This window comes from Micromonas pusilla (genome assembly GCF_000151265.4).
Source record: "Micromonas pusilla CCMP1545 genomic scaffold MICPUCscaffold_2, whole genome shotgun sequence".
In the NCBI taxonomy this organism is placed as follows: domain Eukaryota; kingdom Viridiplantae; phylum Chlorophyta; class Mamiellophyceae; order Mamiellales; family Mamiellaceae; genus Micromonas; species Micromonas pusilla.
Genome location: NW_003315883.1, coordinates 706,048 through 719,634, shown reverse-complemented (window position 1 = coordinate 719,634; position 13,587 = coordinate 706,048). Strand labels below are relative to the sequence as shown.

Here is a 13,587-nt window from a genome sequence, read left to right as displayed (position 1 = left end):
CGGCGTCCACGGGCGCGCGCGGCGGCGAGCGCGCGCGCGACGACGGCGGCGAGCGCGCGCGCGACGACGGCGACGCGCGGCGCCCGCCGCCCGCGCCGAGGCCCGCGGGGACGTCGAGACTGCGCGCGGAGATCGCGGAGGCTCACGCGGCGACGACGACGACGACGAAGGAGGAGGAGGAGGAGGGGGAGGAGGAGGAGGCGTGCGTCTCGCCCGCACGCGCGGCCGCGCTCGCGCGCGACACCGCGGCGGCCTCGGCCTCGGCCTCGGCGACGGCGACGCGGCGCGCGGGCGCGCGCGTGCCGCGAGGACGGCAACGTTCGTTCGACGACCGCGACGGCGATGGGAGCTCGCCGCGCTCGCGCTCGCGTGCGGAGCTCCTCGCCCCCGACGGCTCAGGCGACGACGACGGCGGCGGCGGCGGCGGCGCGCAGCTGTCCAAGTCCGCGCCTTCGCGAGGCAGCGGCGGGTTCCTAGACGCGGAGGAGGACGACGCGGGGGGAGGATCTCGAGGCGGCGGCGGCGCGCGTTCCGACTCGCCGTCCGCCGCGGAGGCGGCGCACTCGCGGCGGTTCCGCGACGCGAACGCGACGTCGCCGACGAATCCGGGCGGCGGGATCACGAGGAACACGTCCTCGTTCGTCCTCGCCGCGGACCAGAACCCGACGCCGCAGTCGATCCCGCCGCCGTCGTTCGGCGATCAAGGTAACATCGGAGAGAAGCACGTGCTCGTGATGGTCGGTCTCCCCGCGAGGGGGAAAACGCACATGGCCAAACGGTTGTGTCAGTACCTGCGTTTCTTCCACGGCGCGAGGACGCAGGTGTTTAACGTCGGGAGCTACCGACGGAAGATGATGCCGGCGGGGAGGAAAGCCGACGCGAAATTCTTCGATCAAAGCGACGCGGAGAGCGAAAAGACGCGGAAAGGTGAGACACACTGTTTCCCGTGCGACCCCGTTCGCGTGTTGCGCGTCGCTTCTTAAGACGAAGTCAATTATTCATGTGTCTCTTCGTTTCTCTTCTTCTGATCGCAGAGTTCGCGCGCGCGGCGCTCAAAGACATGATCGACTTTTTATTCCAGTCCGACGTGGCGTCGTGTTTAGAGCAGAGAGGCTTTGACAGCGGGCGGGTCGCCATCTTCGACGCGACGAACACGACGCGCGCGCGCCGCGAGTGGATCCGAAAAGAGCTCCACGGACTCCCGTTGAAGTTACTCTTCATCGAGAGTGTGTGCACGGACGAGCAGGTCATCGACAGGAACATATGGCACGTCAAGGTGCAAAACGAGGACTACAGCGACGACGCCGACAAGAGACGCGCGTTCGACGACTTCAAACTACGCATCGCGCACTACGAGAAAGTGTACGAGCCCATGGACGAGGAACACCTGTCGTACATCAAGCTCATCAACCAAGGGCGACGCGTGGAGATCAACAACATCCACGGTTTCCTGCTCGGGCGGATCGTGCAGTTCCTGAGCAACCTGCACGCGACGCATCAGACTATTTACCTGTGCCGGCACGGGCAGAGCGAGTACAACTTTTTAGGGAAGATCGGCGGGGACAGCGGGCTGTCGCCGATGGGCGAGGCGTTCGCGACGAAGCTCGGGGAGTACTGCGAGAGAGAGATCGCGACGGATCCAGAGACGAGAGAGCCGCGGCCGTGCCGGCTGTGGACGTCGAGCTTACGGCGGACAATCTTGACGGGGCGGCACATTCCGCATCCGAAAATTCGAACGAAGGACGGCGAAAACTGGATCCAGATGGCGCCGCGAGTGTTACGCAACCTAGACGAGATCTACGCCGGCGTGTGCGACGGGATGACGTACGAGGAGATCGAGGTGAACTACCCCGAAGAGTTCGCGCTTCGACGCGAGAACAAGCTGTCGTATCGGTACCCGCGCGGTGAGTCCTACTTGGACGTCATCTCGCGCCTCGATCCGCTCGTTCAAGAGCTCGAGAGCTATCAAGAGCCCGTGCTCATCATCGGACACCAGGGCGTGTTGCGGCTAATTTACGCGTACTTCACCGGGATGGATCGCGCGGACGCGTGCACGGCGTCGATACCGTTAAACGCGGTCATCACGTTGACGCCGAAGACGCACACGTGCGAGGAGTTGCGAACGGTGCTGCACACGCCGACCGCGGAAGAAATGGGCGTCGTCACGGGCGCGGGCGGGAACGAGGATGACGCCGGCGGCGGGGTTTCGCCGACGGGTGCGGACGCCATCGCGCGGTCAGTGAACCCGTTTGCGACGAACATGGAGCCGCCGTCGTACTGACAAGGACGCGGAAGCGAATCAAATAAATAGTCTACGAATAAGAATAGCAAACGAAGGTACACTACGTACACTACCGCGCGTTGTACACGTACTGTACAACGTTGTACGAAGGTACGTGTACAACGTACAGTACCTTCGTACGAAAGTTATCTTCTACTTTCGTACTTTCGTACCTTCGTACGAAGGTACCTTCGTACTTTCGTACCTTCGTACGAAGGTAGCCCTACAGTACGTGTACGTGTAGCTCAGTCTTTTTGTACACGTAGTTGTACAGTACAGTACATGTACAGTACACGTACGTGTAGGCTTAATCGGGAAATTTAATTAGCGGAGCGTGACCTTAAGGTACACGTACACGTGTACACATAGATAGTCCTCTACGTGTACAGTATGTAATTCGAAAAAAACCAGCAAAAAAACGTACACGTACTCGTGACTAAAAACACGAACAAAAGTGTACGCGCGAGCACCCGTCGCTTCGCGACGCCGAGCTCGCTCCGACGCGAACGCGTAACCCTAAACCTAACTAGGGTTCGAGGACCCTAGCCGCGAGGGGGCGAAACGGGGCCGCTCGGGGGGTGGGGGTCTTGTCCGAAGGGTTCCGTGTGAGATGGGGATGAGGTGCGATCCACCTACACAGAAGGCTCAATCCACCTACATGGATTTGACCGGCACTAAGGGTCAAATTGACCGAGCGAAGCGATTTCACCCCGTGACGTCGGATTGCTTTCGATGTCTGATAAAGTTTTGGCGTTTCCTAAAAGTCACCCCCGCACACTTCAACCCCCACGTGGGTGGGAGGTGGGCGGTAGGGTGGGTGCCCACCACCCCTCGACAAGGCCCACCACCCCAGGTGGGGTGCCCACCACCCCTCGACAAGGCCCACCACCCCTGGTGTTTAGGGGTGGTGCGGCCGGTCGCATGCCGTTCGTGCGCAATGGGTATTTAGTCACAATAAAATGCAGGAGGGTACAGTACCACCCCTCCTTATGTACAGTACGAAAGTACCGCTCAGAGTACTGTACCGCTCAGTATCGCCTGTCATGTCGTTAAGTCGTGAGACCCTTGAACGCGGTCGTGAGACCTCAACACGAGTTTTCCATCAATTATCGTCCGCGGCGAGACCACGTGTCCGCTGCGCGTCGCGACCGACCGACGAGACAGCGTCAGCATCTACCCAACGACGGAGCGACCGCGCGTGGGGGCGATGCGCCTCCGGTGAAGCGCCTCGCTTCCGCGTCGAACAGATAGACGGTACGGGTCGCGCCCGTCGCCGACGCGATGGCGTCGCCCTCATCCCAGACGGGCGCCGACCCCTCAAGCGCGGGCGGCGACGCGGCGGACGCCTCATCATCGCACGCGGGGCGATCACGCGTGGGACGAGAAAATCAGCGCTACGGCGAGGCGGGCGCGAGGCTCGTCGCCGGGTGCCTCCCGATCCGCGCGCGCGCGGACGGCGCCGGCGTCGAGGTGCTCATGGTCACGAACAAGCACGGCGACGGGATGATCTTCCCGAAAGGGGGCTGGGAGAACGACGAGACCGCGGAGGACGCCGCGGCGAGGGAGTCGATGGAGGAGGCTGGTGTCCGCGGCGATCTGAGCGATCTCGGCGAATTTACCTTTCGCTCGCGGAAAGGCACGGACAGCGACGGGGACAAGCTGCGATGCGTCGCGCGCGTCTTCGTGATGCGCGTCACCGAGGAGATGCCGCGCTGGCCGGAGCAGCACTCGAGACATCGGTCGTGGTGCCACCCCAAGGTTGCGATCGCGTCGTGCAAGCACGATTGGATGCGCGACGCGATAAGACTCTGGGCGAGACGCGATGGGATCGATATCGACGTGTGATGTGATGGAGGAACTCCCGTTCGGTTCGCGTTGCGGTCCGGGGTTGACGTCCGTCCGTCGGGGGCGGTCGAACGCGACGCCTCGCCGGTGAAACGAACCCGACGTATAAACGAAACGACGGAGCCGGAATTCTGGAAGAATCGACGACGCACGCCGCACGCCGCGCGCGAGAACGGGATCGTATGGAAAGCAGTCTAATCCGAAACTGAACGAACATCTCGTGCTGTGAGGTTTGTGACGACGTTGAACAAAAAACGCTCCACGCGAGACGCGCGCTCAAATCAAACCGTGAACGCGACATCTTCATTCTTCCGCCCGTCGCCAAAGTATATCCCCCCGGTCGTGTTCGAGACGTCACTGTAGTACGCGAAGTACCCCGGCCACGCGAAACTCCTCACCACGGCGAGTCTCTTGAACGTGTCGTACGTCACCCCCCACGTTCCGTTTGGCTCCTGGTTTGAAATGAAGGACGTGTCCGTCAGTCGCGCGTCCATCTTGAAAGGGAGGCGCAGGGTGGGTGAAGAGAAGCGAGAGGGAAAGTCCTCGAGAGACGACGCGCGAACGGGATCGCACGGGAAGCGGTGTCGAGTAAAGCGGTCTCGCCTCCTTCAGCGTCGTCTTGCTCCCGCCGACGGCGGTTTTCGCGTACGACGCGAGCTGTTCCGGGTACTTCATGTGAAACAGCGGGTTGTACACGATGTGACCGTTCGCATCCGTGATGTGCATGCCAACCGGCGCGATCACGCACTCGTCGTCGATCCGCGTCGCCATCGACAGAAGGAGCTGGAGCTCGGTGACGGCGAACTCGAGCGGAGGGAGCGGCTCGGGCGGGTCCTCCGGCTCCGGCGGCGGCGGCTGCAAGGAGGGAGAGGAGAGAGGAGGACGGATCACCGCCGTGACGCGCGTCGGTGGGTCAGTTTTGAAAGCCTTCGCGGGCGGTCGGGGAGGAGATGGCGTATGGAAGAGCGTCCGTGAGAGACGACGCTCGACGCGCGTGGGAGGTCGTACGGGGAGCGGTCGGGCGGAAGAAGCACTCGATCTGCTCGAGGGGAAAAAAAAGACGTTCTCGTCGCGCGCACCGGCTCCTCCCCCTCCGCGAGCTCGGGCTCCGGCGGCGGCGTCGGCGGCTCCGGGATCGGCTGCTCTTCGTACACGGTGAACACGTGCGCAGGGTCGCCGGTCAGCCAGCCTGCGTCGAGGGAGGGGGAGGGGGAGAAAGAGAGGAGGAGGAGGGGGGTCGTCAGACGCTCGCGCCGGGATCGATCGACGGATCGGGCGAATCGACGACTAGACGAACGACGACGAGTGAAATCGATCGTTTCCGTTCGCGCGACAGGACGTTCGTCCGACGCGCGAACGAACCCCGACGAATTCTCAACGAAGACGCGGGGGAGAAAAGATCGAGGACGCGGGATCGATCGACGGACGACGACGCACATTTCAGTTCCGCGGCTTTCTCCATCGTGACGTCCTCCTCGGGCGGCACTAAATCCAGCCACTCCATGCCGTCCTGCGAGTAGTAGAATTTCGCCCCGACGTTCGCGACGACGACGCCGTCGTGGTCGACGCGCTTACCGTTCTCCGCGCGCGCGACGTAGTAGTCCGTCCCGCTCTGCGTCCGGACGCGACCCCAGAGGAAGAACTCGCGGACGCCGAGCTCGGACGCTTTCAGCGCGAGCGACACGTCCAGCGACGCGCGAATCTCCGCGGGCAGGACGACGCCGCAACCGGCCAGCGCGTCGAGCGTGAGGAGCGCGTTGTTGTTCATCGTCGCCGGCATCGTGCTGGGCGGCGTCGCGTCGTCGGCGTCGGCGTCGGCGTCGGCGTCGGTGCCGGCGGCTTCTTCGCGCGACGCGGGGTGAGCGGCGAGAACGGCGGCGACGGGCGCGCGCGCAGCGACGAGTGCGACGAGGTGGGTCGCGACTTCTCTTTTTGGAAACTGAGCTAACCTTAACCTGTGCTGTTCGCGGGCGCCCTTCCGGAAAGTGGCGGATGTGGACAAAATGTCCACTCCGCCAGTTTCAAATTAGTCGGGTAAAAAAAACGTTGAAACCGCGTCCTCCCGATGGGGAAATTTTCATCGCATTTTCATCGGTGATTATTTTTCATCGAGGCTGACCGGAGATTCACGATCAAGGGGCGAAAATTTTGAAAGGCAAATCGGCCCACGCGCGCGCCGTTAAACGTGCCCGTGAGGGCGACCCGCGAACAGCAATGACTCCGAACAGACCACCACTGTTAGAACTGTGTACGTGTAGGTAGGACACGTATCATACAGCAATACGTACACGTACACGTAGTGTACGTGTACCTTCATAGGTTAGAGCTCAGTCTTTTTGTAATCAGATCTACACACCTTCATTTGCCTACGTTGTATGATAGCCCTCAGATACCTTCGAAGGTACCTTCGTACGAAAGTAGATACCTGTAGTAGATACGAAGGTACATTGGATACACGTACGCGGGCGCGACAGCGCAGGTCCTCTTCATGGAGCTAGACACCGCCTGTGCACTTCAAGCCGCCCCGGCATAGCAAGCTCGCGACGCTCTTACCGTAATCATGGACCGTACCGTGGAGTTGATCACCGCGTTAGAGGGTTGCACGTGCTCGTTCACGCCGTGAAACAAATATGCTATCTATACTTCTGAACGTGTCGAACTTTCGACTTATGGGTCAAGCACATCGGCCCCAAACTACCTCGCGGCGAGTCGACGACCGATCACCGGGTGAACTTGATAGGGTCCCTTCGCGTCCTGAAAAGTTTTTATGTTTGATTGTATTTTCGTCAGGGAACCGTCTTGTCTCGTGTGGGCATTTTCGTCAGCGAGGGGCGTTCCGGAGATCTAATCTAAGTTGCAAGTCATTTTCGATAACGCCATGCCTGACTTTAGCAGACCTGCAGAAGCAGAAACGGAAACTCAACTCGAGATGCGTATCGAATGTGAACGGGTTCAGCAGTTGCGCGAGTTAATTTTCAAAGCTGGCGTGAGGCTCCCTCAAACTATGGCTTTGCCATTCAATGGAGGCCAAGAACGAACGTTGCTGCGCTTTACACGGGCGCGCGCAGATACTGAAAAGTCTTTCGCTATGCTAAGATTGACACTGAAGTGGCGCGAGTTGAAAAATGTTGATTACTGTCTTAGAGAGCCCTTGTCCGGTTTTTTTTTTGGGCTCTTGCTCAAATCCCAGGATTCTATATTGGTTATGGGAAAAACGGCAAACCAATTTTTCTCGAGCACACTGCTGTTGTCCCGTGGGAAGAACTTGTTGAAACTATTGGTACTGAGTCGTTCATCCACGCCCAGACACAGTGCCTTGAATGGCAGTGCATCGAAGTACATCAGGATGCGGGTCGGAGGTTGGGTCGGCCTGTCACGCAGGGGATTAATATATGGGACTTGACGCTCTGCCCATTTGCTCATACGCTCATCCTTTTAGATCCTTTCTAAGCTCATATCCTTTCGCTGATAGCCACTACGAAGGTAGCTAGCTAGCTACTTTCGTACCTTCGTACGAAGGTAGCTAGCTACAAGTACGAAGGTAAAACAACTTAGCTACAGTATGATACGTGTACGTGTACTCGTAGCTACAATGCTGTTCGCGGGTCGCCCTTGGGCACGTTTAACGGCGCGCGCGTGGGCCGATTTGCCTTTCAAAATTTTCGCCCCTTGATCGTGAATCTCCGGTCAGCCTCGATGAAAAATAATCACCGATGCGATGAAAATTTCCCCACCGGGAGGACGCGGTTTCAACGTTTTTTTTACCCGACTAATTTGAAACTGGCGAACGTGACCATTAGGGCGACCCGCGAACAGCAATGTACCTGTAGCTAGGAAAAAAATACTATCCAGCTCTTTTTTCCATTCGATCCAGCTCATCTCGCTTTTCGATGCAAATACCCATACGATACAGCCCTCGTACTACGTCCCGTACTCCCTGGTTTCAAACTTCAGTCGTTTGAAAGGGGTACCCGCGGGCGTTCGCGCGCTGTTGGAGTCGCGGGAGCGTCACGAACGCCGACGTCGCACGCGAAGAATTTACTCGAAATACCATGTTGCTCCGGCGCATTCAAAAATATCACACCAGTCACTGTGATGATCACGACGTAATCATCTCTCGAACAGGGCCGGGGCAACTTTAAACATCGCGTTTTAGGGGAAGGTGGAAAAAAAAGTTCTCCTCCTTCAAGAAATATTTTGCAGAGTCGTCCTTGACATATAAGCGCCGCTGACTTCGTTTTCTTTACGGGAAGTGGCACAATACTTTTGCTTTAATCGATGCCCCGCGATGTGACGAAGAACTCTTCTCACTGTACCGGAGATTGTTACGGCTATTCCGCGACGCTATGGCCGCGCGAACACGCAGACCTCGCGGAGAGGAGTAAAACTGTCAGAACTCTGATCGTAGACGAAAGGGCCACTGAATCGTCAGACGGGTGAAAACCCGACTCTCGGTCAAAGTTGATAGGTCAAGCCGATCAACCGCGAGTACGCGAGAAGAGCTGGATCGAATGGAAAAAAGAGCCAGATAAAATTTTTTGCCTGTAGCTAGCTACCTTCGGAGGTACTTTCGTACCTTATAAGTACGGAAGTACGAAAGTACCTTCGTACCTTCGAAGGGCACAGTATCTGCACTCCTTTTGTCTCAGCATACAGCAATTCCCTACACGCACTGTACGTTCACTAGACTAAGCTGTGCTGTACGAAGCTACTGAGGTACTTCCGTACTTCCGGAAAGTCACTTCGAATGATTTTTGTTTATCCTTCGTACATATCTACGAGTACGTGGATTCAAAAACTTTCAAGGCACGAATTATGGAGTCGCGGTGGTGCGCGCGGAGCGCGCTACTGGAGCGCCGAAGGCGCAACAGGCGGAGAGCACGCCAGCGCAGGCGGAGCATGCTCGCTGGCAGATGGTGGAGTCGCCGGGGTGCGCGCGGAGCGCGCCACTGGAGCGCCGAAGGCGCGACGGGCGGAGCGCGCGTCAGCGCAGGCGGAGCGCGCGTCAGCGCAGGCGGAGCACGCTGGCACACGGTGGAGTCACAAGCGAAGCGCGGATAATATGGGGGTTGTACCTTCGTAGAGCTTTCACTTTCACTTTCACAGCGACTTTCACAGCCCGTTTTTCCAGGTTATGGGTCGGTGTGAAAGTCGATTTTCGGGGTTCCGGTCGTTTTCACAATCACAGTCACAGTAACAGGGGACGATAGGCCAAAATTCGAGACTCTCTGGACCCAACCCCCCCCCCGCGCAAGTTCTGCGCTTCTGGCGTCACTGAGTGCCCGTAAACGCCGTCGCCACAGTGGGATGAAATGCTCTGAACACCATGATTCGTTGATTCGAGTAAAAAAATGATACCACTTTCAGTCAAGAACACGTCGTAAACGACGCCGCGAAGAGGACGTCCCTCATCGATTTGCGAAAAAAAAAGGCCGGCCGGCCACCGAAGTTGCGAGGGACATTCCGCGCGCGCGAGTTCAGCACCTCGTCGTCGCAGCATAACTGCACTTACCGCCCATTAGTTTCGCATTGATCGACGCAGTGCGGTGTTTAGCGCAATTCATCTCACTCTGGCGACGGCGTCCGCGCTCTCTCGGCGACGCCAGAAGCGCGTAAACGCGCGGGGCTGCGGGGTCCCGGGAGACGCCAGCCCACTCGTATATGGCAAAATATATGGCAAAATTTATTCGAGAAATCACGAGTTTAACGGTCCGCTGTGACTGTGAAAGTTGAAAACGAAATTCACAGCAGACGCCGTTTGCTGTGAAAGAATTTTACGGTGCAGCGAAGCGCACCCACATGCCACGTGTACACGTACACGTACTGTACACGTACACGTACGTGTACAGCTGTACACGTATGATACTCTACTGTACAATATTTATTATTTTAATTTTACAAGAAGTGCCTGTCGAGACTTCGTCTCGGTATGTGAGTATTTAGTCTGAAAAGTTTCTACTCGTATCCGACTTGCACAATGTTGAGTATTTGGTCTGTAATAACTCGTACCTTCGAAGGTACACGTAGTACGCGCGGACGCGAGAAGAACGTTGGCACGGCGCATTAATCCACCGCGCGTCGCCTCGCGCCCGGCCCGGAACGAACGTCTTCTCCCGTCCCGTCCGTATCGGTCCGGTCCTTATCAGCCCGGTCCCGAACGGTTCCGCCTCGCACGCACGTCGAACGGCGGCCGTTCACGTCACAGCACGTCGTCGAACATTTTATGTTCGGTAAAAGTTAACCCCTGGTACACGTACAACGTTGTACACGTACACGTACGTGTACAGTAAAAGTAAAGGTAAAAGTTAACCCCTGGTGTACAGCTGTACACGTACACGTACAGTACACGTACAACGTGTAGTGTACTTCCGGAAGTACGTGTACTTCCGGAAGTATTCTATCTATTTTCGAAAGTACTTTCGTACGAAAGTACGAAAGTACTTTCGAAAGTACGTTGTACAGTACGTGTACAACTACTTTCGTACGAAAGTACTTCCGTATCTACTACGTGTAGTACGTGTATCAATGTAGCTGTCAACGTCCAAAGTCCTCTTTCAAACTATCGGCGTTGTCCACGACCGTCGGTCGCCGCCGCCTCCCTCCCACCACCGCGGAGTCGCGGCGCACGCGAACGCTTCCTGGGCGTCCACATGGGGGCTCCTACGATACCACACGAGCGAATACCTCGTCCCTTCGTACCCGGGCTGCGAAGAAAATAAATAGCCAAAAAAAAGAGTTGAGTTGAGAAGACTTCGTCGATGCGGCGCGTCGCACGGTGGAAACCAAACGAACGATTGATGACGTGGCATTTCGTGCGATGTACATTGAAAGCACGTGCGCACTTACCTGGACCCAGTGCACGGCGCGGCCGTCCACGCACGCGACGCCGTCCCTGGTGTCGATCGCGCCAACGGTTTCGCGATCGATCTCGACGCACAGCGTCCCAGGCTCTGGGGACAGAGGGGTGACGGTTGACGTTCCATCTTCCCCCGTTTCGGTTTCGGTCACGACCCCGCCAGGTTCGATCCCGGGTCGCGAGTGCGAGTAGTAATCCCCGAATGCGCAGACGAACTGCGGCGCGACGTCCAACGCGTCGCGGTGCGGCGACGCCGAAAAGTTTTTCGTCACCGCGAGGCCGTCGAACTTGGCGGCGACGTCGTCGCCGGCGACGGACGCGAGGACGTCTCTCGCGAGTTCCCAAACCGCTCGGTACCGTCGCATCCGCCGTCGCCGCCGCGCGTTCTGTCCCGGGGATGGAGGGGAGGCGACGGTTGACGTTCTATCTTCCGTCTCGCGCTCGAACCCGAGCGAAGACAGGCTGAGGTATTCGCTCGACGCGACACCGACGCGGTGCGACGCGCGCGGCCACTTCAGCGTCGATAGCGTCGCGATCGCGCTTTTTAGCGTCTCTCCAGGGACCGCACGAACGTACTCGCGCGTCGAGAGGATGACACACCGACGCCGGACGCTTCTCGGGAGGAGTGTCCCCGCGAATGACGACGCGTCCGCATCCCCCTCCCCGTGCGCCGAGAGGAGTCTCCTGAGGAGAAACAGTCGCGCGGCGCCGTCGCCGCCCGCCTCGCGCGCGGCCGCCTCCCCGGACTCGTCCCGCGGCCATCCGAGCGCGCGGAGTCTCGACGCGAGCGTCGCGGCGTCCAACGGCGCGAGCTGCGACGCGAGCGAGACGTCGAACGACGTCGCCGCGAGCATCGTCCGCGGCGTCTCGGACGCAACGCGAAGGTTCGCGCGCACGAATCTCGTTCGCGTCCTGCTCGACGCGTCGCCGTCGTCGCCGTTACAGTCTCCTCCTCCTTCTCCTCCTCCTCCTCCTCCCGGGACGTCGAGATCGAGCGCGAGTTCCTTCCCGTGGAGCGCGCGCACCGCGCGTCTCGCCTCGTCCCCCGACGCGAACGAGACGAACGCGAACCCGAACGTCTCGCCGTCGCGTTTGAACGCGCGCTTCTTGACGACGACGCGCGTCGGACGAAACGACGCGCGCTCGAACGCGGCGCGGACGCGCGCGCCGTCGACGCCCTGCGGCAGGCTGCCCATCCACACGTCCACGTCGCGCGGCGGTGGCATCACTCCAGACTGGATTTCATTGCGTGTACGTGTAACGCGTTGTACAGGTAACCTTACTCGTACGTACGTTATCCGTCGTATCTTATCATTCTTATCCTGACTACAAGTTGTACTTTCGTACCTTCGAAGGTACAGTACGAAAGTACCTTCGTACGAAGGTACCTTCGAAGGTACTTAAGTACGAAAGTACTTTCGAAAGTACTTTCGTACTTTCGTACCTTCGTACACGTTTATCGTGTACAGCTGTACACGTACAACTACTGTACGAAGGTACAACGTTGTACACGTAATAAAGAGCTGTACAGTAGATAAAGTTGTTGTAGGGTTATTGTACAGATGTACTTTCGTACGAAGGTAGTACACGTACGTGTACACGTTTAGTGTACTGTACATGTAGTACGAAAGTACTTTCGAAATACTTTGCTTGAGTACTTCCGGAAGTACTTTCGAAAGTATACAACTACACGTACTGTACAGTACTATTTTCAAGTACGAAAATATCTTCGAAGATACGAAGGTAGATACTGTAGATACCTTCGAAGGTACGAAAGTACTTTCGTACTTTCGTACCTTCGTACGAAATAAAGTAACGGTGTACGGCTGTACTGTACGTGTACACGTACACGTACACGTACGTGCAGTGATAAACAGACCAGAGGGTGCCCACAGTGAACAAAAACGAGACCGCATAGAACGGACGCGATCGCCGCACGCGTCGTCGCGGCGCGCGCGGCCGCGACGGGATGGAGGACATCTACCCCCTGCGCGCGGCGTCGACGCTCCCGCGCTCGCGCGAGGCCGCGGGGATCTTCCCCCCCGCGCTCTCCGCGGTCGCCTTCGACGCGGTCGAGGAGCTGCTCTACGCCGCGGGCGTCGACGGGCGCGTCACCGCGATGCACGCGCCGAGCCTGGAGCGATTCAGCGCCGTTCACGCGCACGGCGACGCGCACGGCGGCGCGCACGCGATCTTGCCGCACCGCGACGGCGGCGTCGGCGGCTACGGCGGGGCATTCGGCGGCGCGCACGTCTCGCTGTCCGCCGAGCGCGCGACGTTCCACTCGAGCGGCGGCGTGATGCGATGGGGCGTCGACGTCGCGGCGGACGACCCGACGAACGACCCGGTGACGTGCGGCGCGATCGACGCGCCGCACGCACTCGGGAGCGCGGGGGGGAGGGCATTCATCGGAAGGGTGTCGCCGACGATGACGACGATCGACATCGCGACCGGGAAGATCAGCGCGACGGACGACGTCTCGGGCGCGAGGTGCGCGCGACGCGACCGATCGATCCATTGAGTTTTTTTCTCTTTTCTTTTTTGCCACCCTCTTCGCACGCGAGACGAGACGATACTCGATTCCTCTTTCCACTCCGCCAGCGCG

At 58.8% G+C, this 13,587-nt stretch overlaps 6 protein-coding genes across 6 annotated transcripts; 4 read left to right on the top strand and 2 right to left on the bottom strand.

The window, feature by feature from the left end:
* Nucleotides 1-722: 722 nt before the first annotated feature.
* MICPUCDRAFT_3089 (uncharacterized protein) lies at nucleotides 723-2,113 on the top strand (the record flags this gene model as incomplete). The annotated part of the gene is made up of 2 exons (XM_003056297.1): nucleotides 723-927; nucleotides 1,035-2,113. Coding segments are annotated over 2 exons (1,284 nt in total), but the record flags the coding sequence as incomplete, so codon positions are not given.
* Nucleotides 2,114-3,562: 1,449 nt separating this feature from the next.
* MICPUCDRAFT_13762 (uncharacterized protein) lies at nucleotides 3,563-4,126 on the top strand (the record flags this gene model as incomplete). Its single annotated transcript, XM_003056296.1, has 1 exon — nucleotides 3,563-4,126. One exon carries the CDS (start codon nucleotides 3,563-3,565, stop codon nucleotides 4,124-4,126), a length of 564 nt encoding a protein of 187 aa, XP_003056342.1.
* Nucleotides 4,127-4,407: 281 nt separating this feature from the next.
* On the bottom strand, nucleotides 4,408-5,906 carry RSP7 (flagellar radial spoke protein; the record flags this gene model as incomplete). The annotated part of the gene is made up of 4 exons (XM_003055907.1): nucleotides 4,408-4,620; nucleotides 4,700-4,981; nucleotides 5,206-5,315; nucleotides 5,564-5,906. 4 exons carry the CDS (start codon nucleotides 5,904-5,906, stop codon nucleotides 4,408-4,410), a joined length of 948 nt encoding a protein of 315 aa, XP_003055953.1.
* A 1,098-nt stretch (nucleotides 5,907-7,004) lies between these two features.
* Nucleotides 7,005-7,576, top strand: MICPUCDRAFT_55235 (uncharacterized protein; the record flags this gene model as incomplete). The annotated part of the gene is made up of 2 exons (XM_003056295.1): nucleotides 7,005-7,284; nucleotides 7,317-7,576. The coding sequence occupies 2 exons, from the start codon at nucleotides 7,005-7,007 to the stop codon at nucleotides 7,574-7,576; spliced, it is 540 nt and encodes a 179-aa protein (XP_003056341.1).
* A 3,104-nt stretch (nucleotides 7,577-10,680) lies between these two features.
* MICPUCDRAFT_38430 (uncharacterized protein) lies at nucleotides 10,681-12,208 on the bottom strand (the record flags this gene model as incomplete). Its single annotated transcript, XM_003055906.1, has 2 exons — nucleotides 10,681-10,830; nucleotides 10,973-12,208. 2 exons carry the CDS (start codon nucleotides 12,206-12,208, stop codon nucleotides 10,681-10,683), a joined length of 1,386 nt encoding a protein of 461 aa, XP_003055952.1.
* Nucleotides 12,209-12,951: 743 nt separating this feature from the next.
* Nucleotides 12,952-13,503, top strand: MICPUCDRAFT_38429 (uncharacterized protein; the record flags this gene model as incomplete). The annotated part of the gene is made up of 1 exon (XM_003056294.1): nucleotides 12,952-13,503. The coding sequence occupies one exon, from the start codon at nucleotides 12,952-12,954 to the stop codon at nucleotides 13,501-13,503; it is 552 nt and encodes a 183-aa protein (XP_003056340.1).
* Nucleotides 13,504-13,587: the final 84 nt, after the last annotated feature.